Genomic DNA, 26356 nt, shown 5'->3' on the forward strand with positions numbered 1-26356 from the left:
TAGAGGTATTTGTCTATACATTTAATTCGGATAAAAATAAACCATTTACTCTTTCTTTGCTTCAGCTTCTTTAGCTTTTGCTTCAGCTTCTTCTCTAGCTTTTTTCGCCAGTAGTCTTGGGTTCTTTTGTCTTCCAGCAGCTAATGCAGCAAGTTGTTTTTCACTAAGTTTTCTCTTTGGTCTCTCTGGCTTTTGTTTTGTTTTTGTTCCTTCAGTTCGGATAAAATTTGCTCACAAATTTCTTTCTTCAATGTTCAACATCTATGACCCTTGGGTCTTGTCCGTAGGGCTTCGTCGAGTCATTTGACTGCAGATAAAAACAAAATTAAAACTTTAACCGATGTTAAAATGAGCTTGTCAAAATCAGAGCGAGAATCTATTATATTAAATGACGCCAGAGGAATACAACATCCTTTCTATTACGTAAGTCAGAGTAAAGATGGTAAAATATACGTAAGAAAAAGAAAGGTTCCAATTAGCGAATGCAGAAAGCGACAACATTAAGGTGCATGGCACCGAGGGCGAAGCCCATGTTAAGCCTTCTATTCAAACTGAAAAGTCAATAGAACCAGAAGAAAAGAAGCCAGATGTACTTTCAATAACGAACCAAGAGCTTATTGCAAAGTTCGTGAATTTCATTGAAAAACAAACCGAGTCAAAGAATCCTGACCCGCCAGTGAAAGAAGTTGAGACAAAAGAGAATGTACAGTTCATTAAAAATGTCAAGAAACAACTTCCACTACGAATGCCAAGAAGAAGAGTGAGAATAATGAAGTAAATAGATATTTTTATCTGAAGTAAATACATGCAGAACGAACAGTTAAACGAATTTACTCCAGCAGAGCATATTCATCAGATTCGCTCATATTTCGATATCATAGACAATGCAGTTCAAATTGGTGACACTAATAGAAAATATTCTGACGCAAAGATTCCATCACAACCTGGAACTGCTAAAGATAACACATGGGTAACATTCAATCTCTCACCTCCTGGTGAAAATATGTTGGACCTTTACAATACATTCATTACGTATAAAATGGAAGGTCAATTTATTGTAGATAAAGAAATTGGTTCAGGTTCCAATAAAACAAACCCACCAGGATTTTGGATTGGTTTCGATGACGCTTTCTATGCAGTTGCTGGATATCAAATCCTTGCAAATGGTCGTATCGTATATTCTCAAGACAACGCAAGAGAAGAAGCATATATAACTTCAAACTCACAAACTACCGAACAAATAAAGAAAGTAGATGTTTTCTCAAAGACTCGACATGAAGATGTATGGAGTCATTCGGGAACATGCAGAACAGGACAAATTGTTAGTAGTCCAATTACAGCAGGAAAATCATTTGATTTTAAGCAGTTAGTATACATATAATGTGTACTGAGGCACTGCGAGCCTCCTTACCCATTATATGTGAATTTGACACTTTACAAAACCGTTAACGTATATTTTACAACACAAACACAAACACCAACTTAACCTTAAATATTTATAAAGCCGCCAACCACTTCACCTCACTAACGTTTTCACAAACGACTTCACTACTGTAAAAAATAAACGTTCTCACTTACAAAAGTATTGCAACTCTTCCCATTGCTGTGCTTCACACAATAGTTCATATTCTTCAGTATCGCTGCTGTCGCTCCAATCGTCAGAGTCAAAGTCACTGTCAAAATAAATGTTAGTAAGTTTTGACAAAGCTAATGAAACACGTTTACCGTTTGTATCTATTGCTTTTATATTCTCCATTATGTTTGTTGTCATAAACGCTCAAACTAACTTTACCCTTTCTCCCTCGTATCTGATAGAATGTATTTTCACGAGGAACGAAGAACAAGTTCTTGAACTCATGACCGTTGTAGTTTGTTATCTCAATAGTTTTCGTCATTTATATAAAAATAAAATAAAAAATAAACTTAAAAATTAATGATATCACCACCCTCACACGTATGAAAACATAGCACAAAAATAAATTTAGGTGAAGTGGTGAGATCTCACCTCTTTTTTCACCCTTTTCACCCTGTTGAATTCATTGCTTTATAACTCTCTTCCTTTCTCCAACTCTTCTAACTTCTTCTTAAGTTCAGCAATGTTGTCCTCATGAAGTTTAATCTTTCCTTAATATACCTTCTCTATCTAATGGTTGCTTTATCTTTCTAAACTGAACTCTACCATCCTTCATAGTATGAATGTAAAAACCTTCTGGAATAGTTCCTGATTTAATGTATTCTACCAAAAACTTTTGTTTCATTGCTTCAGTGACTTTATTTGTCATTTCAATCAAATAAAAATTTTAATATTAAATAAAAATAACGTTATTTTTTCAGTAAGGAAACGCAGGAGTTTTACGATTTATTTGAGGAGTAGGTTCTGGTTTAAATGTTGGAGTCGGTTTAGGAGTTGACTTTTGAACAGGAGTTTGTACTTCCATAGGTTCAGGAGTCATTGAAGGTTTTGCTTGTGAAGGCGTTGGTTTTGGCGAAGGTGTTGGAGTTTGTTTAACTTCAGCTACTTCAGTATTATTTACAACATTTGCTTTATTTCTTTTCAACATCATAACTGCTCCTGCTGTAGCTAGCAAACCTAGTGGGAGACCATATCTTATATAAGGACTTGACCAAATGCTATTTTTGACAGGAGCTGGTGGAACACCTAACCTTGGTGAGACTGCTCTTTGCCATTGTGCAGCTCGTAAGAAATATTCAATAGGTGCTCCATAATCGTTTGGTAAAGTTTGTTTCATAGATGGTGAAGGTTCGCGAGAGCTTGATGAAGAACTCATTTATAAGCTTTAAAAATAAACGTTCATCCTTTATTCCTCACTGTCGTCGTGCTAAGTTATAGTCATCTAATCTTATTATGGGGATGCCATTAGCACGCACCTGAATGGCAAAGCAACAATCCCTCATAAATCCAATAAGTGGCTTTGGTACATTTTCAGTTGCTAGTTCAATAGGTCCTTTAACAGACAATTTGTATGTTATTGGAGCAGTAGATGTTTGACCTTGCTGGAAGCAAAAGTCCACTTCTGTTGGAAAACCACATAAGAAATGTGTGTTGTCATAGCTATCCCATTTATGTTCCACACTACCATCATCCACCAATGACCTCATAACATCTTCATTAAATCCTATCATATCATTGTTTGTATTGCAAGCGTTCGCAACCATTTCATAAAATACAGGTCCATATGATTTTTCAGGTTCTGCAGGCATATTTCCATAAGCTCCCATGGAAAGCTGAAGATATTTAAACTTAGGGTTCTCAAAATTAACATAATAGTTGTCTTTCTTTCTAAATAGTGCCCAAATACTTTTAACATTAATAGGCGTATAAGCTGCTGTAAATGTTGCACTTGAACTATCTGTATTCTTTGAGAATGAACCGTCCATAGGAATCCAATCCATAACTTTAACAGGAAAACATAAAGCCTCGTTTGTATAATGTTCTACAAGTTCTGTATAAATGTTAGGGTCTAAAGAGAATGACTTTGGATGAATGAAACATTCATTAAAATCCATCTTTGTTCGAAATAGTTGCTGGGTTACAGTTGTAATAGTAACTGTTCCACTAGCTTCTACTGCCTTCGTTATCATAGTGAATGGTTCATTCCATGGAACAAATTTATTTGTCGGTGGATTTGAATCTGAAGCAAATGCAACTTTAAGAGTTGGATTGAAAGCAATGATATCATTTACAGATATAGATGTGCATTGTAAGGCGTCGCTACTGAACTTTACTTTAAGCTGAATGTTTCCTGCAAAAGCTGGAATAAATCGAATAGCTTCTAATGGAAGGAATCTTCTAACAGGAATTCTTAAACGAAGCTTAAAATCAAATGATTTTCCTGCTGTAATTGGACCACTAACAATTTGTCCTGTTCTGCATGTTCCCGAATGACTCCATACATCTTCATGTCGAGTCTTTGAGAAAACATCTACTTTCTTTATTTGTTCGGTAGTTTGTGAGTTTGAAGTTATATATGCTTCTTCTCTTGCGTTGTCTTGAGAATATACGATACGACCATTTGCAAGGATTTGATATCCAGCAACTGCATAGAAAGCGTCATCGAAACCAATCCAAAATCCTGGTGGGTTTGTTTTATTGGAACCTGAACCAATTTCTTTATCTACAATAAATTGACCTTCCATTTTATACGTAATGAATGTATTGTAAAGGTCCAACATATTTTCACCAGGAGGTGAGAGATTGAATGTTACCCATGTGTTATCTTTAGCAGTTCCAGGTTGTGATGGAATCTTTGCGTCAGAATATTTTCTATTAGTGTCACCAATTTGAACTGCATTGTCTATGATATCGAAATATGAGCGAATCTGATGAATATGCTCTGCTGGAGTAAATTCGTTTAACTGTTCGTTCTGCATGTATTTACTTCAGATAAAAATATCTATTTACTTCATTATTCTCACTCTTCTTCTTGGCATTCGTAGTGGAAGTTGTTTCTTGACATTTTTAATGAACTGTACATTCTCTTTTGTCTCAACTTCTTTCACTGGCGGGTCAGGATTCTTTGACTCGGTTTGTTTTTCAATGAAATTCACGAACTTTGCAATAAGCTCTTGGTTCGTTATTGAAAGTACATCTGGCTTCTTTTCTTCTGGTTCTATTGACTTTTCAGTTTGAATAGAAGGCTTAACATGGGCTTCGCCCTCGGTGCCATGCACCTTAATGTTGTCGCTTTCTGCATTCGCTAATGGAACCTTTCTTTTTCTTACGTATATTTTACCATCTTTACTCTGACTTACGTAATAGAAAGGATGTTGTATTCCTCTGGCGTCATTTAATATAATAGATTCTCGCTCTGATTTTGACAAGCTCATTTTACATCGGTTAAAGTTTTAATTTTGTTTTTTATCTGCAGTCAAATGACTCAGACAAGCCCTACGGACAAGACCCAAGGGGTCATAGATGTTGAAGCATTGAAGAAAGAAATTTGTGAGCAAATTTTATCCGAACTGAAGGAACAAAAACAAGAACAAAAGCCAGAGAGACCAAAGAGAAAACTTAGTGAAAAACAACTTGCTGCATTAGCTGCTGGAAGACAAAAGAACCCAAGACTACTGGCGAAAAAAGCTAGAGAAGAAGCTGAAGCAAAAGCTAAAGAAGCTGAAGCAAAGAAAGAGTAAATGGTTTATTTTTATCCGAATTAAATGTATAGACAAATACCTCTATCTGTTGCGTTCAGTAGTGAAAACCCTGACGTCAAAATAAAGGGGAACAGAGTAACGTTTAAGTTTCCAACAGACTGGATTGTGAACATAAATGAAGAGAAGTACATTGGCATAACATCTATGTATCTAACACGTGCTTTCAGAAAGGTTGACTTTATACTTCAAGTCGAGATAGAAAATGACGAACAGTCTTTAAGCGCCCAAAACATTCACATATACAAATACTTTAAAGACGATACAACATTGCAACAATGTATGATTTCATTTAATGAAATGTTCGAGAAAAAGTTCAACATTGAAGTACAAACTTTACAGCCTTTACGTGAGTTTCTTGCACAACTGAAAGAAGAAGGTAGTCAGCCACAACTTATAGACTTTCATTATGAATTTAATGAAAATGAAGATGGAACACACGACTGTCAGTTTGTTGTATTCTCACCATTCAATGAAGTCGCTAAAGAGAAAGAAAATCCATTACGTATAAGATTTCAAATCTCTGAACCAAGTGATGATTTCAAGAATGTTTTCAATTATGATGCAATGCTTCCGAGGAAAAATGAATTTTCAAAGATTGTAACACCTGGCATTTGGGATAGAAAGCAAGCTATATTATATTCAAACTTAAGTAAGGGAGTTGAAAATGAGTTCATTGGTCATACAAGAAATTCACCACTTCCTAACCCTAAATACTATAAATTAACTGGCTTCAATCGTGAGTTTTGGATAGACATGTTCTCCACTCATGACCATAACTGCCCAGTGTTCTTACCTCCAGACCATAAGGACTGTCTCTACATTGAAGCAGAACTCTTAAACTCTACCATCGCAGTATTGTAAATGACCACATGGGCTTCGCCCTTGCCGCTAGCGGCTTATTTTTATCATGAATGGTCTCACTGCTGACAAAAAATAAATGACCTCATTATTTTTCTCATTCATGACCTCAGAACTTAAGCTTTCTTATGAATGAAGTCTTAGTCCGAATAGAAAAGTTAAACTTCTCTTCAAATGCAGGTGTAGCAGACTTACATAAGTCAAATCCAATCTCTTGACCGTCATGAAATGCTTTGTAAAGTTTCATTAAACTGAACTCAGAGTCTTTGTCATATGTTCCAACAGGTATGTGAATGTTCTTATCTTCATTGTAATAGCATTGTATAGCTTCAGGAAACATTTCATTTGCTGTTAAAGCAAGGACGTCTTGTTTGACACCTTTGCAACGTGCATGGAATGCAACTTCATTTAAATCGTTAGTGAGTAAGTCTATGTAGGTCTTCTTTCCACAAAATATTGACTTGTATGCTAAACTTTGTTTATCTTTTGTGATTTCTGCAAAGTCGCTATGAAATTGACCAAGATTTTTACCAATGAGAACTCTTCCATAACGTTTCTCAAACTCGGCTGCAAGCTTTGGTATGTCTTCATTGAAAATATGCATGCTATCACAGTCCTGGTAAAATATTTGAAGGCCCATATCTTCTGCAGTACAGAATACTTCATTCATAATACGTTTTGACATAGATAGAATATTAACACCAAGTGGACAGAAGTTAAAGTGTCTGCAAATGCTTTTCGTTAGCTTGAAAATAGTTTTATCTGAACCATCCAAACCTTCGAACTTCACTATATGGTTGTAGTTTCTGATGGCATATCTTATAGCATCTTTGTCATTTACTATGGTTATTTTTGACTCAATAGGAGATAGAATAGTTTTGCCATAAATACTGTTCAGAATGAGCTTTATATTTTCTTGCAAAGGATTTCCTTCTTTCTTATACTTTAACCTTAACTCAAACAACTTCTTTACTTCATCTCTTATTCTAATATCTCTGTTTCCATCGTAATAGTATCCTTGCAACACTTCACATTTGACACCTTGATATTTTATGAGGTCTTGTAATGTTATATGGTCAACATACATTAAACAGCAAGTGTTTGAACTTCTGGGAACGTTAAATTCTGGATTTAGTTCAGGGTCACAAACTATTAAAGGAAAGTGTCTATGTATGCCAATCTCTTTTATCTTAATGAGAACAAAGAAGCCAGACATAAACTTTTCACCAATGGGTTCCTTTTGGTCGTCATCGAATAAATGTCTCATGAGATACTCTGTGCTTAACATTTCTTTCTTCATAACCTTTGGAATACCTTCTAAAGTATAAAGTCTTGCTATAGCTGATGGATATAATGAAACAGCGTCGAAGTCAGCAATGAGTTTCTTTTCGCTCTTTTGTTTAATGTTATCTGACAGCATACATCTTCCACCTTGAATACAGCGTGAAATAAATTCTCTTGGTTTATTTGAGAGGTCATATAAATTTCCATTCGGGAAGTACACTCTATTCTCAAATAATTTGTTAGCAATTGAACAAATACTAACGTAGTCATAAACTTTTAAATCAAATTCTTTTAAGATATCATTGCGGAACTTAACAAAACCTTCTCTTAAAATTCTTACATCTTGTTTGCAATAAAATGTGCTATACTTTTCTAAGTCGAAGTGGTTTTCATCTATTCTGCAACCTTTGATGGAATCTATGTTTTTCATGAACGTATCCGCATCCCGGATAAACTTACATGCTTCAGAAATGACACCAGTTCTGTTGTCATTTGCTAACAAAACACTGCTGTAGTATTTGTATGGAAATACTTCTTTCGGTCCTGTTTGTAAGTTAAACATAGCAGGAAATAGTTTAAGCTTCTTATTTATAACACTGTAAGAGTCTTTTATAATAATTGCCCGTCCTTTATATAAACCAGTTATTTGCATTGTTCGTGAACCTTTAATGATGGGAGTTCCTTTCACTTCTGTCATGTGTCTTAAGATGAAGTTTATGTCATAACTGAGGTTATGGAAATATATTAAACTCTTGTCAGGAAGTCGTTCCAAAAATTCTGTTGCACAGTTCTGACCCCAAATGCTTTCACTCACTGAACCATCTTCACTGTCATAACAGATGTTAAAAGCTTTATGAAAGCCGTCTGTACTGCACTCAAAGTCAGCAAAGAAAACGTGCTCAGGAATGAACTTGCACTTATTTTTATTTACTTCTTTTGACTCGGCTTTCTTCTTCAGTTGTACACAATACTTTGGAGCATATGTCAAATCTTTAAATGGTGCAAGGTTCTTTTTATATAAGTCAGTCGTATATATGAAAAGTTCTCCATAAGAAATAGGTTCGAAATATTTGCACTCCCACAATGTTTTCATAACATCCCATAACGGTGTTGTTCTATCATAACGAACAATATATTTGTTCTCTCTCTTTGTATAAATCTTCATCTGTTTCTCAATGTTCATTCCACCACACTCCTTCAAGATTTCTATATAGTTGCGAATGAAATATGTTGTCATTGGTAATCTTTCGTTTAGCATGTAGTGGTCTTCAACAAGAAGTAAGTCAATAGTTCTAACAGTTTCACATTCTTTTGGTATATATCTCTTTATTTCATTATGTCTTGAGTCATTGAAATAACCAATGGTAACATTAAATGCTATACCTGTTGCGTCAGAAATTTCTTGTACTTTACTTTGAGGAAAGTCTCTAACACGAATGACTTCTCTCATGTGGTCAATAGTTTCTTCATTTACTCCAGCCTGAATGCAAGCATAAACGAAACAATTGTCTTCTGTCATAAGTGCTGCAGTTCTTTTGTTCAATTCATTGAAGATTTGGTAGCGCTCAAGATTTATAGGTAATGTGCAAAGATACTTCCAGAACTGACCGCTTCTCTTCTTATAAAACTTCTTTTCACCATTATCTTTCCAAAAGCTTTCTATAAGTGCTGGGTTTCCTGTTTGCTTAAGAGCTTCCAAAATGGCTTTCTGGTTATTTGTCAGTGTGCTTTCATCTCTATATGGTCTCTTTTTTGGTTTGCCTTTCTTTACATCTGACATCGTTAAGCCTTCATATTCTGTTAAATCATACATCTTTATTTCGGTAAGATTCTTTATGTTTGTCAAGAAGAAGTCATAGTGCATTTCAACAATACCTGCAGCATTTGCTTCTATCTCTGATATAAAGTTTTCCTTCAAGAGCTGATGTAGTAATGTTCCAATATTATTGAGGTTTAACGTAGAACATTCATACTTTCCACCAAGTTTATAACATACCATCCATCTCTGTTGTGAGTTTATTTTAATTTTCTCTAAGAGTCTCATGAAAACCTTACCGAAATGTTTGTGTAAGTAGTCTCTGTTTGGTTCATCTAAAGCTTCGATGTTAAAGTCAATGAGTCTATTGCCTGACTTCACATTTCTCTTCCTATTCTCTTCATCTTTCTTTAACCATCTCTCACCTTCTTTTGGTTTGTCGTCAATGGAACGAATGACATCATTGACTTTGCGAACTTGTTCTATAGCACTTTTAAACATCTCTCTTCTCTGTTGTTTCAGTGTGTCGTCTCTCTTTCGTGTTTTACCAACGTTCGCATTTGTTATGTCAAACATTTCTCTTCTTACTTCATGAGATACTGAACGTCTATGATATAAGTCAATAGCAACGTCATTTAAAGGAAATGCTCTTGCATGGACTTCGTCCTCGCCGCGTTGCGGCTTTATGAACTCATGAATTCTATCATAACTTATTGCACCATTATAGTCATTGAGGATGTCAGCAAGTGCTTTTTTGTTTGTTGCGTAATGCTTTGCAACATCTATATTAGCTTCTGTAAGAAGTTGTTTTATTTCCGAGTGTTCTAACTTAGACAACTTCCGATACATCTTTAGTAGGAAATAAAAAAAATATTTTTTGAAAAAATTAGATTAGATTTTTTTAAGTTATTTTTCAAAATAATTTAATATTTTTATTTTAATGAAACACATGCAAGATTGCAAGTTCTTTTCATACAATGCTCTCGCTACTGCCATCAAGAATGAGTTCAATGGTGCTGCAAACGTTAATGTTATCTTTAACAAGAAGTTTGTGAAAGAATCTAAGTTTGGTCAGTATGTCAGACCATTAGCTATCGTCATTGACCGCAAACGTTATACTTCACGAGAGTTAGCAGTAGTTTTGAAACAAAAGAGTTTCTTCGTGAATGTCAAAGATACTCATTATACTGTTATAAAGAACTCTAATATTGACTTCTTCAGTATTGCTTTAAATCTTTCCGAACAGAAAGAATATAAGAAAGGTGAAACAAATGTGAAATATTATCCTTCATCTCTGAAGACAATAACGAACAAAGATGTTATACAGAAATTCTTACCAAAGGTTGAAGAAGCTTCTATTGACATTGACGAAGGAAGTGAAATGGTTGAAGAAATAGACCCTGAAGCTATTTAAGCAAAAATATATTTTTGGTTAGTCTTCATATCGATATTTTACAACAATTCCCCAATGTATAAACTTTTCATACGCTTTTTCATAAGCTTTATATACCTTCAGAAATTTTGCATAATCTTTAGAAGCATTTAGATATTGTTTAAATGCTTTGTATGTCTTCAGAAATTTTGCATAATCTTTTACATGTTGTTCGTTCTCTTCTTCTGTCATGAGTTCCGAATATTCTAAATTCATGTTCTTTCATATGAGATAAAATTTTATAAAAAAAATAAAATTAGCTTAGATTTTTTTTATTCTTCCTCTTTGAAGTTATCGAAATATTCTGTTATTTTTTCCTTCAGTAATGTTAAGTCTTCTTTGAATGTAAGTATTGTGCAACCTTTGATGTCATAGTGTGTTTGAGGAAGAGTATTTTTGACAATTTCCTTTATTTGCTCATTCGGTGTCATTGAAATCGGTAAGTTTTCGCGATAGAACCAGTTTCTGTCAGATTTATATATTTTAGCTAAGTCGTAAAAGCTTTTGTTGTTTCTTCTGACTAAATGTAACATAACCATATCTTTATCTTCTTCTTTCTCCAACTCTTCAGTATATATCATATACTTATAACTCTTTTCCTTTCCTTTTGGTACTGAACGCGGTATTCTTTTCTGTATGCTTTTGTCTTTGGATTCAATGACTTCATCTTTTGCATGAAGTTTCTTTTCCAACTCTCCACGTTCTGCTTTATATAGTTCATCTAACATCATGAAAATATAACAAGCATAACGAGGTGAAGTCCACATTGCTACAGCGTTTACTAAAAGTCTATGAACATAATAACCTTTCAAACCAGGAGCCAAATTCTTGCGATTTTCATACGGAATCTCTTCCCCCGGTTTTCCGAGGGAAGCAATCATATGAGAAATTCTTCTAAAAGTTCTTTTGTCTGTTGGTTTTCAAACCAATGATATGCTTGCTTTGTAGAACGAAGAGCGTTCATTATACTTTGCATTTGGTACATATCGTCTTTGACTGAACGAATGAGTCTCAATTGTTTGTTATACTGTATGTACTCGTATTCTTCATTTATGACTTCATGGACTATAACTGTTGTTGTGTTCTCTGATGTTGACATTACTGTCTTTACATACAAAATAAAAAAAATAAATAAAACTAAAACTAACTTTATTTTTTCTGTCTTAAGGAAATTCATTATTTTTGTGCTGAATTCAATAAAAATATATTTTAGGGTAGAAGGTTAGATCTAACCCGATATCTACCCTCATTTCTACCCTCATGAATTTTCATGAATTTTCATGAATTTTATATATTAATGTTTTCGTTAAGCCACTTTGTGCCGTCAGTCAGTCAGTTAATGAAATTTACACCAAAAATAATTTTTAGGGTAGATGGTTAGATCTAACCCGATATCTAACCTCATTTCTACCCTCATTATTTATAACCGTTTTACATGGTAAACGTTATGAATTCGTGAGATTCTAAACAGTTTTGTAGCTTCTATTTCTTCGCTGAGGATATCAAAAATTTTAACAATGCCGAAAGTTTCTTTATACTTCTTCTTGACATCAGATAGAAGGAAATCGTCAGCAGTTGGATAGTTTTTGTTCAGAAATGCTAACATGTCCATTTTATCTTCTACCGGCTTCTCTGCCTCCCTCTTTAAATCTGCATAGTCGTTTCTCATTCTTTCTATCTCTTTTACTGAATAGTTATATTTCCTCATTGCTACTTTACATTTAGAACATTGCGGATTCATTTTTGCGTTATATTCTGAAACCTTACCTGGTAAAACAACTAAGGCGTCAATGGTTTTCTTTAAATCTGAAGCAGTTGGTTTTATCTGTTCATGCCATACCTTACCTCTTCTGTCTTTATCTCTTATCTGCCATACACATTTTGCAACTAATGAAACAAAGTTGTTCGTGTGTATCTTAAACTCCCCCGATTTATATATGTCAGAGATGTTCTTATATACCATGTCGCAATCTTTGTCCATAACTTTATGGTTGCAATGATATCCTAGAAACTCATAGTTTACTTTACGTATGAACTTCTTTAACTGAGTCAGTTGGTTTCACTTCTATTTCATCGAATTCATGAATAGTGAGTTTTTGTTGTTGGATTTCAGGCAATTTGGGTAAATGGTCAATAATGTCCTGCATTTCATAAAGATATTCTTCATTTTCTTCATCCTGTGCGGTACAGTCTAAATTACTTGTTAAAAGTTCTTGCTTTATTCTTTGTATTTCTGTTCCAAAACTATATGAAGAAGGAATGAAGTTTTTCATCTCTACTAACATAGATGTTGGATTCATGACTAACGAGTTTGGTGCTGTTGTTGTTTGAATTGTTGTTGTGCCGATTGTTGAAATCATATCTTTTATACAAAATAAAAAAATAAATAAAAATAAAACTAACTTTATTTTTTCTATCTTAAGGAAATTCATGAAAATTCGTGAGGGTAGAAATGAGGGTAGAAATGAGGTTAGATCTAACCATCTACCCTAAACATTATTTTTGGTGAATTCAATAAAAATAAATGGTTCATTTACTCACAATATTTTTGTACAAAACGACCCCAAACTTTTAACTTCTTTTCTGCAGCTTCTAATGCTATCTTAGCGAGTTCATATTCTCTAAATTCTCTCTTTAAATCTTCTTGTTCCCATTGGTCTAGTTCGTATGGAGAATCTCTATAACCATAACATATCTCACGTTCATGTTCTAATTGTTTTTCATGCATTTTTCTAACTTCTTCTTCAAACAAATGTTTTGCATTCTCTACTGTATCTTCGAGTTCTTCTTCATCTAACTTCTCATGAACTTTCTTGTCTATGGAGTCCATAATATCCTTGACATAAAATGCATACTTTACAGAGCACCATTCAGCAACAAAATGAACGAGGTCAGGATGTATGTAAATACCTTTGAATTCATTTATAACACCCTTAGTAAGCTCATAAAATGCTTGTTTTGAGGTTGAGCCACTTTTGGCTCGACCGTATTCTTTCATCCAAAACTCAAGAATTTCCTGCATTTTAGCACTATTGAGAAATCTGTTTAAATGGTTTAACCTTCCCGCTTCTCTTGCCATCTTTGTTGCATTAATGTAACCATCCTTGTCTCTACGTAAGACTTCAATACCGTTATAAGTGCCTTTTGTGAATGTTTCGCCATTAGATTTGTTCGTGAATGTTTTTGCTTCGACTGACATTTCTGTTCTTACATACCAAATAAAAAAATAAATAAAAATAAAACTAACTTTATTTTTTCTATCTTAAGGAAATTCATGAAAATTCGTGAGGGTAGAAATGAGGGTAGAAATGAGGTTAGATCTAACCATCTACCCTAAACATTATTTTTGTTCATGGGCTATGCCCCGCCGCTTTGCGTCTTAATGTTAAAATAAATGGTACCATTAATGATATCATGACTGTTCTCGTTCATGTCTGATTTACATCTAATGAAAAAGTTTAGAAGAATTTTCTTATTCTTTCTGGCTTATTTTTATCTTTCCAGTACTCCCACTCTAATGGTCCCAGATGTGTTGGCTTCGACTCTCTCAAGTTCTTAGATGGTATAACATCTTCAACGCCTCCTTCATATCTTACTTTATAAGTGTCATCGTTTATGTTATAGCCAAGTATTTCAATAACCACTCCTCGCTTTGCTTCGTCAATGGTTTCAGCAAGTTTGCCATTACTACTTTCGACTAATTTATGTCGAGGGTAAAATGCAATGGAGTCGTCAGCAGCTTTTATAAGATATCCATTACCTTGCGTAGAGTCTACGATATAATAATTTCGACTTAACCTTAAATGTTTCTTTGTCAACGGTTTGTCGTCAAGAACTACACGAACTTTTGTTCCAGGAATGAGGGTAAATTGTGTTGAATTTCTGATATTTTGTGTTTGACTTCGTTTCTTTTGTATATACTTTTCTTCTTGTTGTTGTGTCATTGAATTTGGTGTATGTCCTGTTGTAGAATGCGTTGAGGAATTATATACTTCGAGAAAATGTTTCATTGTTTCTTCAGTAAAGTCTCGCTCTTGGTTTAAATCTCTGAGCGTTCTTATGAAGCGGTTTATGATGCCGAGTATGTTATGGTTATGGTCTTCAGTAGTGTAGTGAGTTATGTTATGCTTAATGAGAAAATCTGTGATTTCATTGCTGAGGTATGCACTGTCTTGGTCTGATGTTAAAGTACTTGGGCTATGTTCTGCTACAAACTTTTGTAAAACTCTTAACACTTCACGAGTTCCTTTATTTTTCATTGGATATGCATATGCTTTACGAGTGTTAACATTTATGAAGATGAGGAATGGTTTATGTCCTCCTTTTCTGCTTTGAATGAGAGTGTCAAATTGGTATGCGTCAGGAGTGTTGGAGTAAATTGGTAAAAAGTAGTCGTAAGGGTTTATTTTTGTTTGATGTACAACATTTTTGTCAAAGAACCTTTTCACTTCAGCTCTGTTAGTAAATCCCCAACTCTTTGCAGCTTCATTGAACTTCTTAAATGACCTCCATGGATGTTGTTCAAATACTTCTTTCAAGCTCATTTATGTAAAAATAAAGATTTTATTCAAGACGGTAAGCTTGCAAAGCAGGCTCAAGCGCGTTCATTGAACGCGGTACCATGCGAATACAGTCATAAATGGTGGCATATAATCTTCACCCGAGCCTGTTGGATTTGTTGTGAAAGTATGGACATGATTTCCTCCTGGTTCAGTTGGTCGAAAAGTCTTTTTTGCTGAATTGTTATAAGATGGAGATAAAACACCATTGCCAGCTTTATAGTCTGAGTTGTATAATGGGTGGTCTCTTAATGAGTGGCTATGGTCGCCAGAAAAGTTTGTAGTTCCTGTATGAGTGTGCGCAGGTAAGTTTGCTTCTTTAATTTTCTTCGAACCTCCTGCTTGCTTTGAAGAGTTAGCACAGTATAAGAATTTGTCTACAATCTGCTGCCACGTACCAAAACCTAAAACACTTGCTGGATTTGGTGAGTTCATTGATGTATAAATAGAGCCTATAGGATATAATGTTTGAAGTATTTCAGTCTTTAATGTTTGAAGCTCTGTTTTGTCTGCTTTCTTATCATATAAATTTTGAACAGAAAATTTAACATTGTTTTCATCATCCATGACATAAACATTTTTACAGCTAATGTCTTTCTTCGTTGTTATGTTTTCATTCGATGTTAAACCTTGTGGAAAGTTAGGAGGTTTATAATATAAAGAATCTCCACCAGTTCCGCCAACAGTTCCTTCAATACTTTCTATAGCAACAGTTGAGAAGGAGTTATGTGTATGTTCTTTATCTGCTTTCTTATCTAACATTGCTGGTAGTTCATATGTTTCAAAGTTTCTGATATGACCTTCAATGTTCATACATTTACTATTTAAACTATTAAGAGTATCTTTTACGCTTGTACTTGGATTCTCTAAAGGTGCACTTGAACCAAGGGTATAGTTCAATATTATGTCGTCTGCTCTAACAGTAGTGAAGGATTCATGTGTATGGTTCTTGTCAGCTTTACTATTTAATGTAGCTTGAAGTTCATTTATATCGGAGATATTGTGTTTATGAGATTTCAAAACTTTGTTCATTGCGTCAAGTTCATCTTTGTCAGCTTTACTTTTAATAGCATCTTCAAAAGTTATTTTTGCCTTAACTCTCAAAGTAAATCTTGGTTCAACTAATACACCGTTAACAAAGAAATACGAAGCATATATTTCATTGTTATTGTCAAATGCTTCTGGAGCCTTACCTGTGTCATACTGTACAGTACAGCGTATGTCATAACCTTCAGCACGAATGAATTTATATCTTCTTTCATTAACATCTTTTGTCTTCACTCTTTCTTCAGTTCGTGTTAAATATCCGTGGTAGTCCGTTATAATCTGTTCATCTGAACTTATATAATGAACATGGTTTTTATCTGCTTTTTCGGCTAATTTCTCTTCTATCTCATTTATTTCAAGTTCATGCCTACCACCACCTCCCGAAGAAGTATTTTTCTTCAGCTCTTGAAGAACATCCACTTCACCATCTTCGGTGTCAATAATGAGACTTTGTGTTAAAACTTTTCCTGTCTTAATGGATGTTTGTAAAACTTCTTCTTCACCGTGTTCGGGGTCATGGTCGTCATCATATCTTGTGAAATCAGAGATGTTGTCATACATTAAGCATATCTGTCTCAAAAGTTCTGCTATTTGAAACTGGAACGAAAGATATACAGAACTTTCATCATCTCCTAAAGTCAAGTCTGCTTTCTTAAGTATTTCTTGAATGTATGCAATGAGAACAGAGTACCTTGGAAAATATTCGAACAATATTTCATTAGCTGTTGGTTTTGGTGGTTCTTCTGGAGTTTCTGTTGTTTCAGTTCCTTCTGTAGGTTCTGTTGGAGTTTCTGCATCTCTTGACTTCAATGCTCTTGCTCTCAAAGACCTAAATGTTAGAGCACCAGGTTTTACAAAGGACTTTATAAATGCTTTAATAGTTCCTGGTAAGTTATTGTTAGCATTAAGTAAGTTCCTTATGCTTCCATCATGTACGTCCATAGCACTATGTAAAAATCTATACTTTTCTTGTAGTCAGCAATAGACTGACTGTGATTTTTTAAAGATTTGTCAATACCTTTAAGCCAATCTTCATGCATGTCTGATACTGAGCCAAGAATATCATTTGCTTCCTTTAGTGTATTTTGTGCTTCTCGTAAAGTATCCAATCCCGTACGTGCATTGTTTGCTATACGTCTTACAGTATCTATTTGACTCCTTGTTTCTTGCATCCAACCAGATAAAGTTTTAATAGTATCCGAACCATTTGAAATGAAGTTCAAAGCATTTTTAACGTCATCTAAAGCTTCTTCACCAAGTACTGCCCATATCTTTCCGATTTGGTATTGAAGAACTCCATATGAACCAGCTGTTAAACCAGTATTTATAAGGTTCCATATCCATGATTTAGCAGTTTTTCCATCCTTTCCATCTTCTCCATCCAAACCGTTTTCGCCTTGAGGTCCTTGTATTCCTTGTGGTCCTTGTGGTCCTTGAGCTCCAGTGTCACCCTTCTCTCCTTTCAGTTCATCTTTATGTTCGTTATAATATTCTAATGTCATAAGGTGTACATCATTACTGCTACCAGCAACGCCGAGAATTTGTTTCTCATTCATGACTAAATTCTTTAAGCATTTAATGTTGTCGTCAAATCGAAAGCTCTTTAGTAATTCAATGAGAACATTTAATACTTTCACTAATGAGGCATCTACTGTTGAATTTATATATTGCACCGTTCCATCATTTATGATAGGAACTTTACTTGTTGTATTGAATGGGTCATACGTGTTAAAAGTATCGAAATCAATGACTTTTTTAGTTTTTCCATCGTCAGTGACTAAATCATTGCCTTCAATGGTTAAAGTTGAGTTTTCGTTAACTAGTTCATGTGCTCTTCTTGCTTCATTTGTTTCATACGCATATGCAGCAATAGTCATATTTTAATGAGAATAAAATGTTGTTCTATTTGCAAAGTACAGACCCAAACGAATACGGGACAGTAAAGCTACAAACAAACTTAGGTCTTCAAAATGAAGCACTTGCTTTCAGAGTTGTTGACTTCAATACTATCGCAACTTTTGTCATAACAGATGAAACAGATTTCATAGAGATTGAAATAGATGGTGTAAGAAGTGTTATAACATTTCCTAACAGAGCTGGGTATAGAATAGATAAAATTGCTGGAGTCATAGATACTCTCATAAATGAAGAAACTATTGACAACATAGATGTCGAACTCTCTTCTGAGGGAACATTGAAGTTCAGTTATGCGAAGGAGTTTAAGATAACACGAATGAATTATAGAGTTCAATTGCTTCTGGGAGCATACCATATGACATTTCCTTTGAAAAGTGTTGACAAAACGATTGAGATGAAATCTGTTCCATACGTATGTTATGGCAATTGTTTGTACATTGAGTCAAAAATAGCTAATGTCACAGGTATTTCAGGAGTTAATAGTAAAGGTTCAGTAGAATATAAGTCTTTCTGTTATGAAGTAAATTCAATGTTCATTCCAAACGTTCCTGTCATAGCAACTCATTTAGGTAAATGGGTTCGCATAAGTCCTCATAATTTGAAAGACATGCAATTCAGACTTGTTGACTTTCAAGGAGAGCCTGTAGAACTGAAGGCACCAGTGCGAATGACTGTTGAAGTTGACTTTTTAGAAAATATTAAATGCAACAGCTTACAAGAGAACTCAGAGCTAAAAATATAAAGTATGAATGTTATGTATTAGGTCATGAACTTTGGTTGTTGCTGTTTGATGAAACAAATGAGTTAGTTATGTCAGTCAAGAGAACAGAAAAATATTGTGTTAGTGAAAACTGCACCAAGTCAATAAGATTAGGTTTGCATTATGAAGATGAGTTCAATAGTGTTGAAGAAGTTTTGGATAGATATTACAAATTGCTAACTTGAAATTTTTTTGACTAACCTAAGTCAGTCATTGACTGACTGACTGACTGCTTTAATTTACTAAAACATATTTCAAACAAAGCTTATAGTCAGTAGATAGTTTTGTATACTCGTTTGAATATTTATACTTAAACTCAACTCCTGTAGTTCCTGGTGTTTCGATTATTCTAATATTACCGATTTCATGAATATTGGCGTTTGACCACAGCATTCGATTTCAGGGTCGAGATAGTCAATGACACATTGTTTCCCTGTTATTCGTGATATAACATTTTCTAAATCCTCCTTTGTTAGAATTATTTGGTTCTTGCTTATAAGATTTGTCAAAAGCTTCTTATCGTCTTTGAGTAAAATTGTTTGGTATAACTGAAGAAGGTAATGGTCTACGTTATCTGAAGGATTTGTTTGAACATTTGTGTAAGGGTTGTCGTTGGCTTCTCTTGAAAGAATTTGGTCCAGTGGTGGATACTCTAACTTAACATCTGATGTAGCGTTAGCGTTTGAAGCTGTGTTTAAATTCACCGACTTAAGTTCTGGTTCTTTTTCTTTCAAACATTCTGAACTATAGTTCTTTATGACAATATTGTTTGTCGTTCGTGAGTCAACATTTGATGTTGGTTCAATTGGAACATTAACGGCACCAGCTAAGATGGATTTGCTTCTCATTTCATATAGAATAAAAACCTTTTATATGTATGAAATGAACAATATACTCGACAAGGGTTTGAATGTAAAGCTAACGAATGAAAATATTGTTGAATTCACTGAGACAGATGCTGTGTATAAAGATGTAGAACTACTGAACAAAAGAGCTAAGGGAAGAAGCAGGAACATGAACAAAGGGTGGAAGCCTATAAAAATTTATGTCAATGATGGCTCAGGAGGTTCAAACATAAAGTATGCAGAAAGTTATAGAGTTTATGCTCTCAAAGGTGAAAAGCCTTCATTTAAGAACAGCTATTCTAACGCATATCCTCAAAAGCTAACGGATGGGGAAGTGGATGATATGAATGACAGCAAAAATATTAACAGAAATGGCGACAGAGATGCATGGAATTTGTTTACCATCAGTCAATTGAAGGTTAAGCTTTAAAACAATGTTGGTCGTTCCCATGGAATATTTTTGACTTTAATGGTATTAGTCATGATATGAATCTCAAGGTATGAACGAGGAGAGATGAGAGACTTATATGCTTCCCAAATTTCTTCAAAAGGTAATGTTATACCAGACTGTTTCCAAATGAGTTCAATATCATAACGTGAGAAACCTTGAAAGATAACGAAGTCAGTTATGAGACGTTTTATGTTTAAAGCTAAAAACCTCCATGTTTGCATAAGTATTGCTGCAGTTAAGTGGTAATGTCTGACTTTAGTTATGATGTTAGCTAATGGTGAGTCTGGTTTTGAAACTAAACCTTTTCCGGCGAAGTCGTCGCAAACGAGCAGAGTGTTTGAAGGATATTTTTTGAAGGGGTATTTTGAAAGTTTTGATAGAATGTAGTTTGTCAGTCGTTTCATATCGTAAACTCCTGAGTACTGACGTAAGTGGTGTTTGTCAATAATTCTTTCCATCTCCTCAGAAGTCTTTTGCATTCCTGACTGTATGAACTCTACGATGGCATAATATTTCCTCTTACGTCGAATGTAACGTGGAAGAAATTCAATGAGTTCACTGTCTGGAACTTTAACGACAGAGGCTTGAACTTTTGACATAAATGTTTTCGCTGTTGAGTCCATAGAGTCTGAAGTTGCTGATATAATGATTTGGTCATAACATGAGTCATTTCCTAAACGTTCTGTTATAAGAATATGACGAATGTGATTAAATGTCTTTCCTGACCCCATCTTTCCACAATAGAAATAAACGCCATTTGAACAGAATTCATAATCTTTGCTGAAAGGAAGAATAAGAGAAGAGTTAAGTTTGTCTGTAGTTTCATTCATGTCTTCATCTACATCATGTATTAAATGCTTCATTTTAATCTTATTAAAAATGCAAGTCAGAAATATTCAGAACATAGCACCGAGTCTAACTGACAAGAGTATAAAGATATACTATGAACACGTTATGATGAAACCTACCAAAATTCAAGAAAGTCAGTATACTTATGAATATCCAAGACACTGGGTAGAGTATGTAGGAGGTGAGAAAGCTATTGAAATCAGACAGGTTCGAAGTATTCCAGCAGGAAGAACAATATTATTGAAGAACTTTAATGTTTTGAGATATAATGATGAAACAAAGAAGCAAGATAGTTTCCCTGTTGCTGTGTATGTGAACTTAGATACAGGAGATGACATGAAAGTTTTTAACACAAAGCTTCAAACGGTAGTGAGAGAACAACTGACTGCGGAAGGACATCCATTACCTTCAGAAGTTACCATAGCATATAATTTTGAAACAAACTCAATAGATTTTAAAGTCGTCTCTGCAAAGAAGTCAGGTTTTACATTTAATGAAGCAGAAGTATATTCGAATGAAAACTTCAAAGCTATTGCATGGTTAGATAATGACGATTGCTTTAAGAAAATATTTAAATTCAGTGACTCAAAGATGTCAATAGATGACCTTCGTGGAATGTTACCATCGACGTTTACAGTAGAAGGTTCAGCAGGATTGCTTACAAGATTGTCAATTGGTGGTATTTGGTCTCGTGAGAACATTGTTATAAAATCCAGTATAAGTGAATTTGCTGAAGAATCTATATTATGTCTTTCAAACTATATGTATTCGCCACCGAAGCATTATAGTATAACAAACTTTGTCAGTAAGTTTAACATAAGACTTGTCGAACCTTCTTCAATGAAAGATGTTGTGCTACCTAAAGATGGAAAGGATGGACTCATTATTGAGATGATTTTAATAGCATATTAAATGAGCTTGTTCTTGAAGGTCATTCATGATGAAATAATTGTTGTAGAAGATGTTAGCAATTGTTCAGACATTTTGAAGCGTATAGATGAGATAAGAAAGAAGTTAGATAGACTGCAAAGCGGTGAGGGCGAAGCCCGTGAGAACGCTTATGTTTCATTGACTTTCTCCAGTAACGAGAACTTTTATGAGATAATATTGAAGAGAGATGATTTTAATATGGTGTAAATGGTAGCTTGGGCAGCTTTAGGCGCAATGGGAACAAAAGCATTAGCATTTGGAGCAAAAGCACTTGGAGCTTATGACGCAGTAAATAAAATGAGTGGAGGAAGGGTTTCAAAGACATTAGATGCAAATAAAGGAAAGATTGGAGGCTGGGTTGCAAAGAAGTTAAGATTAAATAAAATAGGGCTCATAAATAAAGCATCCAATTTGGTTGCGACTGAGTCAGAAAATGCTTTAGGAAAGGACGATGAGTTTGCAAAACACGCAAAAGACTTTAATGACCAGATGAAAGGTGAAACAATGCATTTAAATAGAGTCGATGGAACTAAAGAAAATGTTTCTTCTCCACTAGTAGTTCTTCCGTATGGTCCCTATGGAATGTATGGAAACCCTTACGAAAGACCATTTGACCCATTGACTGGTGGAAGTAATTGGTATCATTACGGACGAAGAAGAAAGACAGTCAAGTTGGAGACAGATGTTAAGAAAGCAACTAAAAAGAAACCAAGGAAGAGAGTTATAAAGCAATGAATTCAACAGGGTAAAAAAGAGGGTAGTTATCGGGTTAGATCTAACCTTCTACCCTAAATTTATTTTTGTGCTATGTTTTCATACGTGTGAGGGTGGTGATATCAGAGTGGGGGACAAACTCGCCCATTGTCACTTTTTCATTAACCTTAAACTTATAATTTTCGTTATTTTTAATTAACCTTATTTCTTTCCCAATTCCTGATTTATTTTATTCACTTACTATTAAAAGTCACATTTTAATAATATATAATAATTTATAGCATTTTTTACTATACTGTAATAAAAAATTAATTATAATAAATTAAATGTTTATTAAATCAAATGTTTTCTTTGCAATAATATTTTTAATGTTGAGTAAACAATGTTGGGATCAAGTGTATCATTTTTCAGACCTTTCTGAACAGCTTCAAGCATACTGATGCATTCGACTTTTTTAAATTGTGTCATTTCTTCGAAATCTCTTGTGACTTTTTTGATAACTTTAACACTTCTCTCTGAATCCAGACCTTTAATTTGCAACTTAATCAGGAATGAAGGAACAACACTGGAATATAACTCGATGACAAGTTCATCGAGTCGAAGATTTGGTTGTACACCACTTATATGTGCCGGATACCATTGTGTCAAATTTTTTCTGAAATTAACTTTAAAAGTAAGTCATGAGATATAGCAATATATGTTTAAACCAACTTTATTTTGGTTGTACACCACTTATATGTGCCGGATACCATTGTGTCAAATTTTTTCTGAAATTAACTTTAAAAGTACTAAGTAAGATCATGAGATATAGCAATATATGTTTAAACCAACTTATATTTTGGTTGTACACCACTTGTATGTGCCGATACCATTGTGTCAAATTTTTTCTGAAATTAACTTTAAAAGTACTAAGTAAGATCATGAGATATAGCAATATATGTTTAAACCAACTTATATTTTGGTTGTACACCACTTGTATGTGCCGGATACCATTGTGTCAAATTTTTTCTGAAATTAACTTTAAAAGTACTAAGTAAGATCATGAGATATAGCAATATATGTTTAAACCAACTTATATTTTGGTTGTACACCACTTGTATGTGCCGGATACCATTGTGTCAAATTTTTTCTGAAATTAACTTTAAAAGTACTAAGTAAGATCATGAGATATAGCAATATATGTTTAAACCAACTTATATTTTGCTTGTACACCACTTATATGTGCCGGATACCATTGTGTCAAATTTTTTCTGAAATTAACTTTAAAAGTACTAAGTAAGATCATGAGATATAGCAATATATGTTTAAACCAACTTATATTTTGGTTGTACACCACTTATATGTGCCGGATACCATTGTGTCAAATTTTTTCTGAAATTAACTTTAAAAGTACTAAGTAAGATCATTTATTTTTGCATAATATAATGCCAATATGGTTTCTTTTGATTTTATTTCATTTATAAGCAAATCAGATTTACCCAAAAACTCCACTCCATAAGCGTTCATTTGCTAAATTAAAAAGTGACAATGGGCTAGTCTGTCCCTTTCTCGGTGATATCATTTATTTTTAAGTTTATTTTTTATTTTATTTTTATTTTATTTTTATATAAATGACGAAAACTATTGAGATAACAAACTACAACGATCATGAGTTCAAGAACTTGTTCTTCGTTCCTCGTGAAAATACATTCTATCAGATACGAGGGAGAAAGGGTAAAGTTAGTTTGAGCGTTTACGAAGGAATGAAGAATGGAAAGTTTATACAAGCAATAGATACAAACGGTAAGCGTGTTTCATTAGCTTTGTCAAAACTTACTAACATTTATTTTGACAGTGACTTTGACTCTGACGATTGGAGCGACAGCAGCGATACTGAAGAATATGAACTATTGTGTGAAGCACAGCAATGGGAAGAGTTGCAATACTTTTGTAAGTGAGAACGTTTATTTTTTACAGTAGTGAAGTCGTTTGTGAAACGTTAGTGAGGTGAAGTGGTTGGCGGCTTTATAAATATTTAAGGTTAAGTTGGTGTTTGTGTTTGTGTTGTAAAATATACGTTAACGGTTTTGTAAAGTGTCAAATTCACATATAATGGGTAAGGAGGCTCGCAGTGCCTCAGTACACATGATATGTATTCTATCTGTTGTAGAGGAGTGCTGGCTGATGAGGGTTCTTCCTGTATACGAGAGTCGTTTGAACTTTGTAATATCAAATAATCGGTAAGGAGAGTGTCATCTCTGTGTTTCAAAATGGATGAACACGAAACAATAAGAATTACTGAAAAAGTGACAAAACATCAAAAACAGGGAGGGGGTCTCAATTTTTATTACTTATATTATTTTACAATATTTATATAAATACTCTTTATAATATATTTTACTATAAAATTATACCTCAAATTCAAATATTTAAAATATTATTTACATAATTATCTCAAAATTATATTTTTATATATTATTTTTCATATGTATAAATCATATAATCTATATCTATGCAAATCTCATCTAAAATTTTTTGAAACAAACCGCTACCATTTTAAATTCATCATAAATTCTGGTACATGTTAGTACCAGAGTCTTCAAATCTCAAACACTCTGGTACCAACATGTACCAGACGCGAGTTTCCAATGCCCTCGTACGATTTTCTATTAAGATCTTCTTGAATGAGAAGGTCTTCATAGAAACTCGTACGAGGGCTTCTCTTTTAAATACTCTGGTACCTGCTGGTATCGGAGTCGACTTTACAGCCCTTTCCCCAATTTTGAAGCTGGGGAAAGTTTTCAAGCAATGAAAGGGAAGCTCTCGCTATGAGGTGAAAATCTAGAATTTTTACCTCATAGCGAGTAATCCTTTGTTAATTGCTTGAAAACTTTCTTCAAATTATCAAAATTTCGAGGAAAGTTTCCTTGCTTCAAAGTAGAGATGGAGCCCTTTGAGCCACTGCATATAGGTCAGTGACTCAAAATACTCCATCTCTACTAGAAATCGCCAAAATTTGGGTCGCAATCTTTGAAATGCGACGCAAGTTTTGGCAATTTCGCGAGGGACTTGCTCCATTTGGTGCATAGATTCACACTCTATGCACCAGATGGAACAATTCTTTCGCTGACAGCGGGAAACTTTGTCTGAATAGTTTAACATTCAGACAAAGTTTTCCGCTGTCAGAGAGGGAATGGAAGGGTAAGAGGTATATATTCATAATGTATACATCTTACTCTTCCATTCCCTCAAGAAAGTTCAAAAACTTGGGTGCAATCAGAACTGATTGCACCCAAGTTTTGAACTTTATATAAGGAATTGTTGGCTATGATGTACTGATCATGAATCAGTACATCATAGCCAACAATTCCTTCGCAAACAGTGGGAAACTTTGTCTGAATAGTTTAACATTCAGACAAAATTTCCCGCTGTCAGGGAGGGAATTAGAGGGTGGAGATATATAGATAGACTATAAATCTCTCACCCTTTAATTCCCTCAAGAAAGTTCAAAAACTTGGGTGCAATCAGTTCTGATTGCACCCAAGTTTTTGAATTTTGTATAAGGAATTGTTGGCTATGATGTGGATAGCCGCTGCCAGACCAAATGAATTAACCGTTGTGAATAACGTTTCTGAATCTTTATTTAAAAAGATAAAATATCACGATTTTGGCTGCGTTAAAAATCAAAGAATTGATGTTTTTGTCAAAAATCTTTTAGAAGAAGTTGCACCCAATTACTTTTATCGTATTAAAAACGATTTACTTCAAACAGGTTTTATTCCTTCAATTAGAATTCGCGA

The 26356-nt window shown here is 34.1% G+C and overlaps 23 protein-coding genes and 3 pseudogenes across 26 annotated transcripts, besides 3 other annotated features; 10 read left to right on the forward strand and 16 right to left on the reverse strand.

Moving 5' to 3' along the window:
• Positions 1–22702: part of a mobile genetic element that runs on past the window's edge.
• Positions 806–1381, forward strand: TVAGG3_1008330 (uncharacterized protein; the record flags this gene model as incomplete). The annotated part of the gene is made up of 1 exon (XM_051254480.1): positions 806–1381. One exon carries the CDS (start codon positions 806–808, stop codon positions 1379–1381), a length of 576 nt encoding a protein of 191 aa, XP_051080054.1.
• On the reverse strand, positions 1571–1895 carry TVAGG3_1008340 (annotated as a pseudogene). Its single transcript has one exon. A coding segment is annotated over exon 1 (325 nt).
• On the reverse strand, positions 2488–2789 carry TVAGG3_1008350 (repellent protein 1 family; the record flags this gene model as incomplete). Its single annotated transcript, XM_051254481.1, has 1 exon — positions 2488–2789. A coding segment is annotated over one exon (302 nt), but the record flags the coding sequence as incomplete, so codon positions are not given.
• Positions 2820–3603, reverse strand: TVAGG3_1008360 (annotated as a pseudogene). The gene has a single exon. A coding segment is annotated over exon 1 (784 nt).
• On the reverse strand, positions 3920–4392 carry TVAGG3_1008370 (uncharacterized protein; the record flags this gene model as incomplete). The annotated part of the gene is made up of 1 exon (XM_051254482.1): positions 3920–4392. A coding segment is annotated over one exon (473 nt), but the record flags the coding sequence as incomplete, so codon positions are not given.
• On the reverse strand, positions 4420–4848 carry TVAGG3_1008380 (uncharacterized protein; the record flags this gene model as incomplete). Its single annotated transcript, XM_001297829.2, has 1 exon — positions 4420–4848. The coding sequence occupies one exon, from the start codon at positions 4846–4848 to the stop codon at positions 4420–4422; it is 429 nt and encodes a 142-aa protein (XP_001297830.2).
• On the forward strand, positions 4894–5154 carry TVAGG3_1008390 (uncharacterized protein; the record flags this gene model as incomplete). The annotated part of the gene is made up of 1 exon (XM_001305759.2): positions 4894–5154. The coding sequence occupies one exon, from the start codon at positions 4894–4896 to the stop codon at positions 5152–5154; it is 261 nt and encodes an 86-aa protein (XP_001305760.2).
• Positions 5515–6036, forward strand: TVAGG3_1008400 (uncharacterized protein; the record flags this gene model as incomplete). The annotated part of the gene is made up of 1 exon (XM_001290681.2): positions 5515–6036. A coding segment is annotated over one exon (522 nt), but the record flags the coding sequence as incomplete, so codon positions are not given.
• TVAGG3_1008410 (organellar and viral DNA polymerase type B) lies at positions 6299–7120 on the reverse strand (the record flags this gene model as incomplete). Its single annotated transcript, XM_001305757.2, has 1 exon — positions 6299–7120. A coding segment is annotated over one exon (822 nt), but the record flags the coding sequence as incomplete, so codon positions are not given.
• Positions 7777–9574, reverse strand: TVAGG3_1008420 (organellar and viral DNA polymerase type B; the record flags this gene model as incomplete). Its single annotated transcript, XM_001582818.2, has 1 exon — positions 7777–9574. A coding segment is annotated over one exon (1798 nt), but the record flags the coding sequence as incomplete, so codon positions are not given.
• On the forward strand, positions 10014–10487 carry TVAGG3_1008430 (uncharacterized protein; the record flags this gene model as incomplete). Its single annotated transcript, XM_051254483.1, has 1 exon — positions 10014–10487. One exon carries the CDS (start codon positions 10014–10016, stop codon positions 10485–10487), a length of 474 nt encoding a protein of 157 aa, XP_051080057.1.
• Positions 11383–11604, reverse strand: TVAGG3_1008440 (KilA, N-terminal/APSES-type HTH, DNA-binding family; the record flags this gene model as incomplete). Its single annotated transcript, XM_051254484.1, has 1 exon — positions 11383–11604. The coding sequence occupies one exon, from the start codon at positions 11602–11604 to the stop codon at positions 11383–11385; it is 222 nt and encodes a 73-aa protein (XP_051080058.1).
• On the reverse strand, positions 11926–12246 carry TVAGG3_1008450 (organellar and viral DNA polymerase type B; the record flags this gene model as incomplete). The annotated part of the gene is made up of 1 exon (XM_051254485.1): positions 11926–12246. One exon carries the CDS (start codon positions 12244–12246, stop codon positions 11926–11928), a length of 321 nt encoding a protein of 106 aa, XP_051080059.1.
• TVAGG3_1008460 (uncharacterized protein) lies at positions 13039–13704 on the reverse strand (the record flags this gene model as incomplete). The annotated part of the gene is made up of 1 exon (XM_051254486.1): positions 13039–13704. One exon carries the CDS (start codon positions 13702–13704, stop codon positions 13039–13041), a length of 666 nt encoding a protein of 221 aa, XP_051080060.1.
• Positions 14023–15049, reverse strand: TVAGG3_1008470 (integrase core domain containing protein family; the record flags this gene model as incomplete). The annotated part of the gene is made up of 1 exon (XM_051254487.1): positions 14023–15049. A coding segment is annotated over one exon (1027 nt), but the record flags the coding sequence as incomplete, so codon positions are not given.
• Positions 15110–15351, reverse strand: TVAGG3_1008480 (annotated as a pseudogene). The gene has a single exon. A coding segment is annotated over exon 1 (242 nt).
• On the reverse strand, positions 15478–16672 carry TVAGG3_1008490 (keratin-associated protein family; the record flags this gene model as incomplete). The annotated part of the gene is made up of 1 exon (XM_051254488.1): positions 15478–16672. A coding segment is annotated over one exon (1195 nt), but the record flags the coding sequence as incomplete, so codon positions are not given.
• Positions 17147–17988, reverse strand: TVAGG3_1008500 (organellar and viral DNA polymerase type B; the record flags this gene model as incomplete). The annotated part of the gene is made up of 1 exon (XM_001310640.2): positions 17147–17988. A coding segment is annotated over one exon (842 nt), but the record flags the coding sequence as incomplete, so codon positions are not given.
• On the forward strand, positions 18006–18320 carry TVAGG3_1008510 (uncharacterized protein; the record flags this gene model as incomplete). Its single annotated transcript, XM_051254489.1, has 1 exon — positions 18006–18320. A coding segment is annotated over one exon (315 nt), but the record flags the coding sequence as incomplete, so codon positions are not given.
• On the forward strand, positions 18423–18770 carry TVAGG3_1008520 (uncharacterized protein; the record flags this gene model as incomplete). The annotated part of the gene is made up of 1 exon (XM_051254490.1): positions 18423–18770. One exon carries the CDS (start codon positions 18423–18425, stop codon positions 18768–18770), a length of 348 nt encoding a protein of 115 aa, XP_051080064.1.
• Positions 19133–19636, reverse strand: TVAGG3_1008530 (uncharacterized protein; the record flags this gene model as incomplete). Its single annotated transcript, XM_051254491.1, has 1 exon — positions 19133–19636. One exon carries the CDS (start codon positions 19634–19636, stop codon positions 19133–19135), a length of 504 nt encoding a protein of 167 aa, XP_051080065.1.
• TVAGG3_1008540 (uncharacterized protein) lies at positions 19662–20063 on the forward strand (the record flags this gene model as incomplete). The annotated part of the gene is made up of 1 exon (XM_001302306.1): positions 19662–20063. One exon carries the CDS (start codon positions 19662–19664, stop codon positions 20061–20063), a length of 402 nt encoding a protein of 133 aa, XP_001302307.1.
• Positions 20060–20914, reverse strand: TVAGG3_1008550 (protein of unknown function, DUF4106 family; the record flags this gene model as incomplete). Its single annotated transcript, XM_051254492.1, has 1 exon — positions 20060–20914. The coding sequence occupies one exon, from the start codon at positions 20912–20914 to the stop codon at positions 20060–20062; it is 855 nt and encodes a 284-aa protein (XP_051080066.1).
• TVAGG3_1008560 (uncharacterized protein) lies at positions 20964–21845 on the forward strand (the record flags this gene model as incomplete). The annotated part of the gene is made up of 1 exon (XM_001302307.1): positions 20964–21845. The coding sequence occupies one exon, from the start codon at positions 20964–20966 to the stop codon at positions 21843–21845; it is 882 nt and encodes a 293-aa protein (XP_001302308.1).
• On the forward strand, positions 22071–22598 carry TVAGG3_1008570 (protein of unknown function, DUF4107 family; the record flags this gene model as incomplete). The annotated part of the gene is made up of 1 exon (XM_001302308.1): positions 22071–22598. The coding sequence occupies one exon, from the start codon at positions 22071–22073 to the stop codon at positions 22596–22598; it is 528 nt and encodes a 175-aa protein (XP_001302309.1).
• Positions 22703–24127: a mobile genetic element.
• A 60-nt stretch (positions 24128–24187) lies between these two features.
• TVAGG3_1008590 (uncharacterized protein) lies at positions 24188–24514 on the forward strand (the record flags this gene model as incomplete). The annotated part of the gene is made up of 1 exon (XM_001302309.1): positions 24188–24514. The coding sequence occupies one exon, from the start codon at positions 24188–24190 to the stop codon at positions 24512–24514; it is 327 nt and encodes a 108-aa protein (XP_001302310.1).
• Positions 24515–24838: 324 nt separating this feature from the next.
• Positions 24839–26356: part of a mobile genetic element that runs on past the window's edge.

Source organism: Trichomonas vaginalis, chromosome I (genome assembly GCF_026262505.1).
Source record: "Trichomonas vaginalis G3 chromosome I, whole genome shotgun sequence".
Taxonomy (NCBI): domain Eukaryota; phylum Parabasalia; order Trichomonadida; family Trichomonadidae; genus Trichomonas; species Trichomonas vaginalis.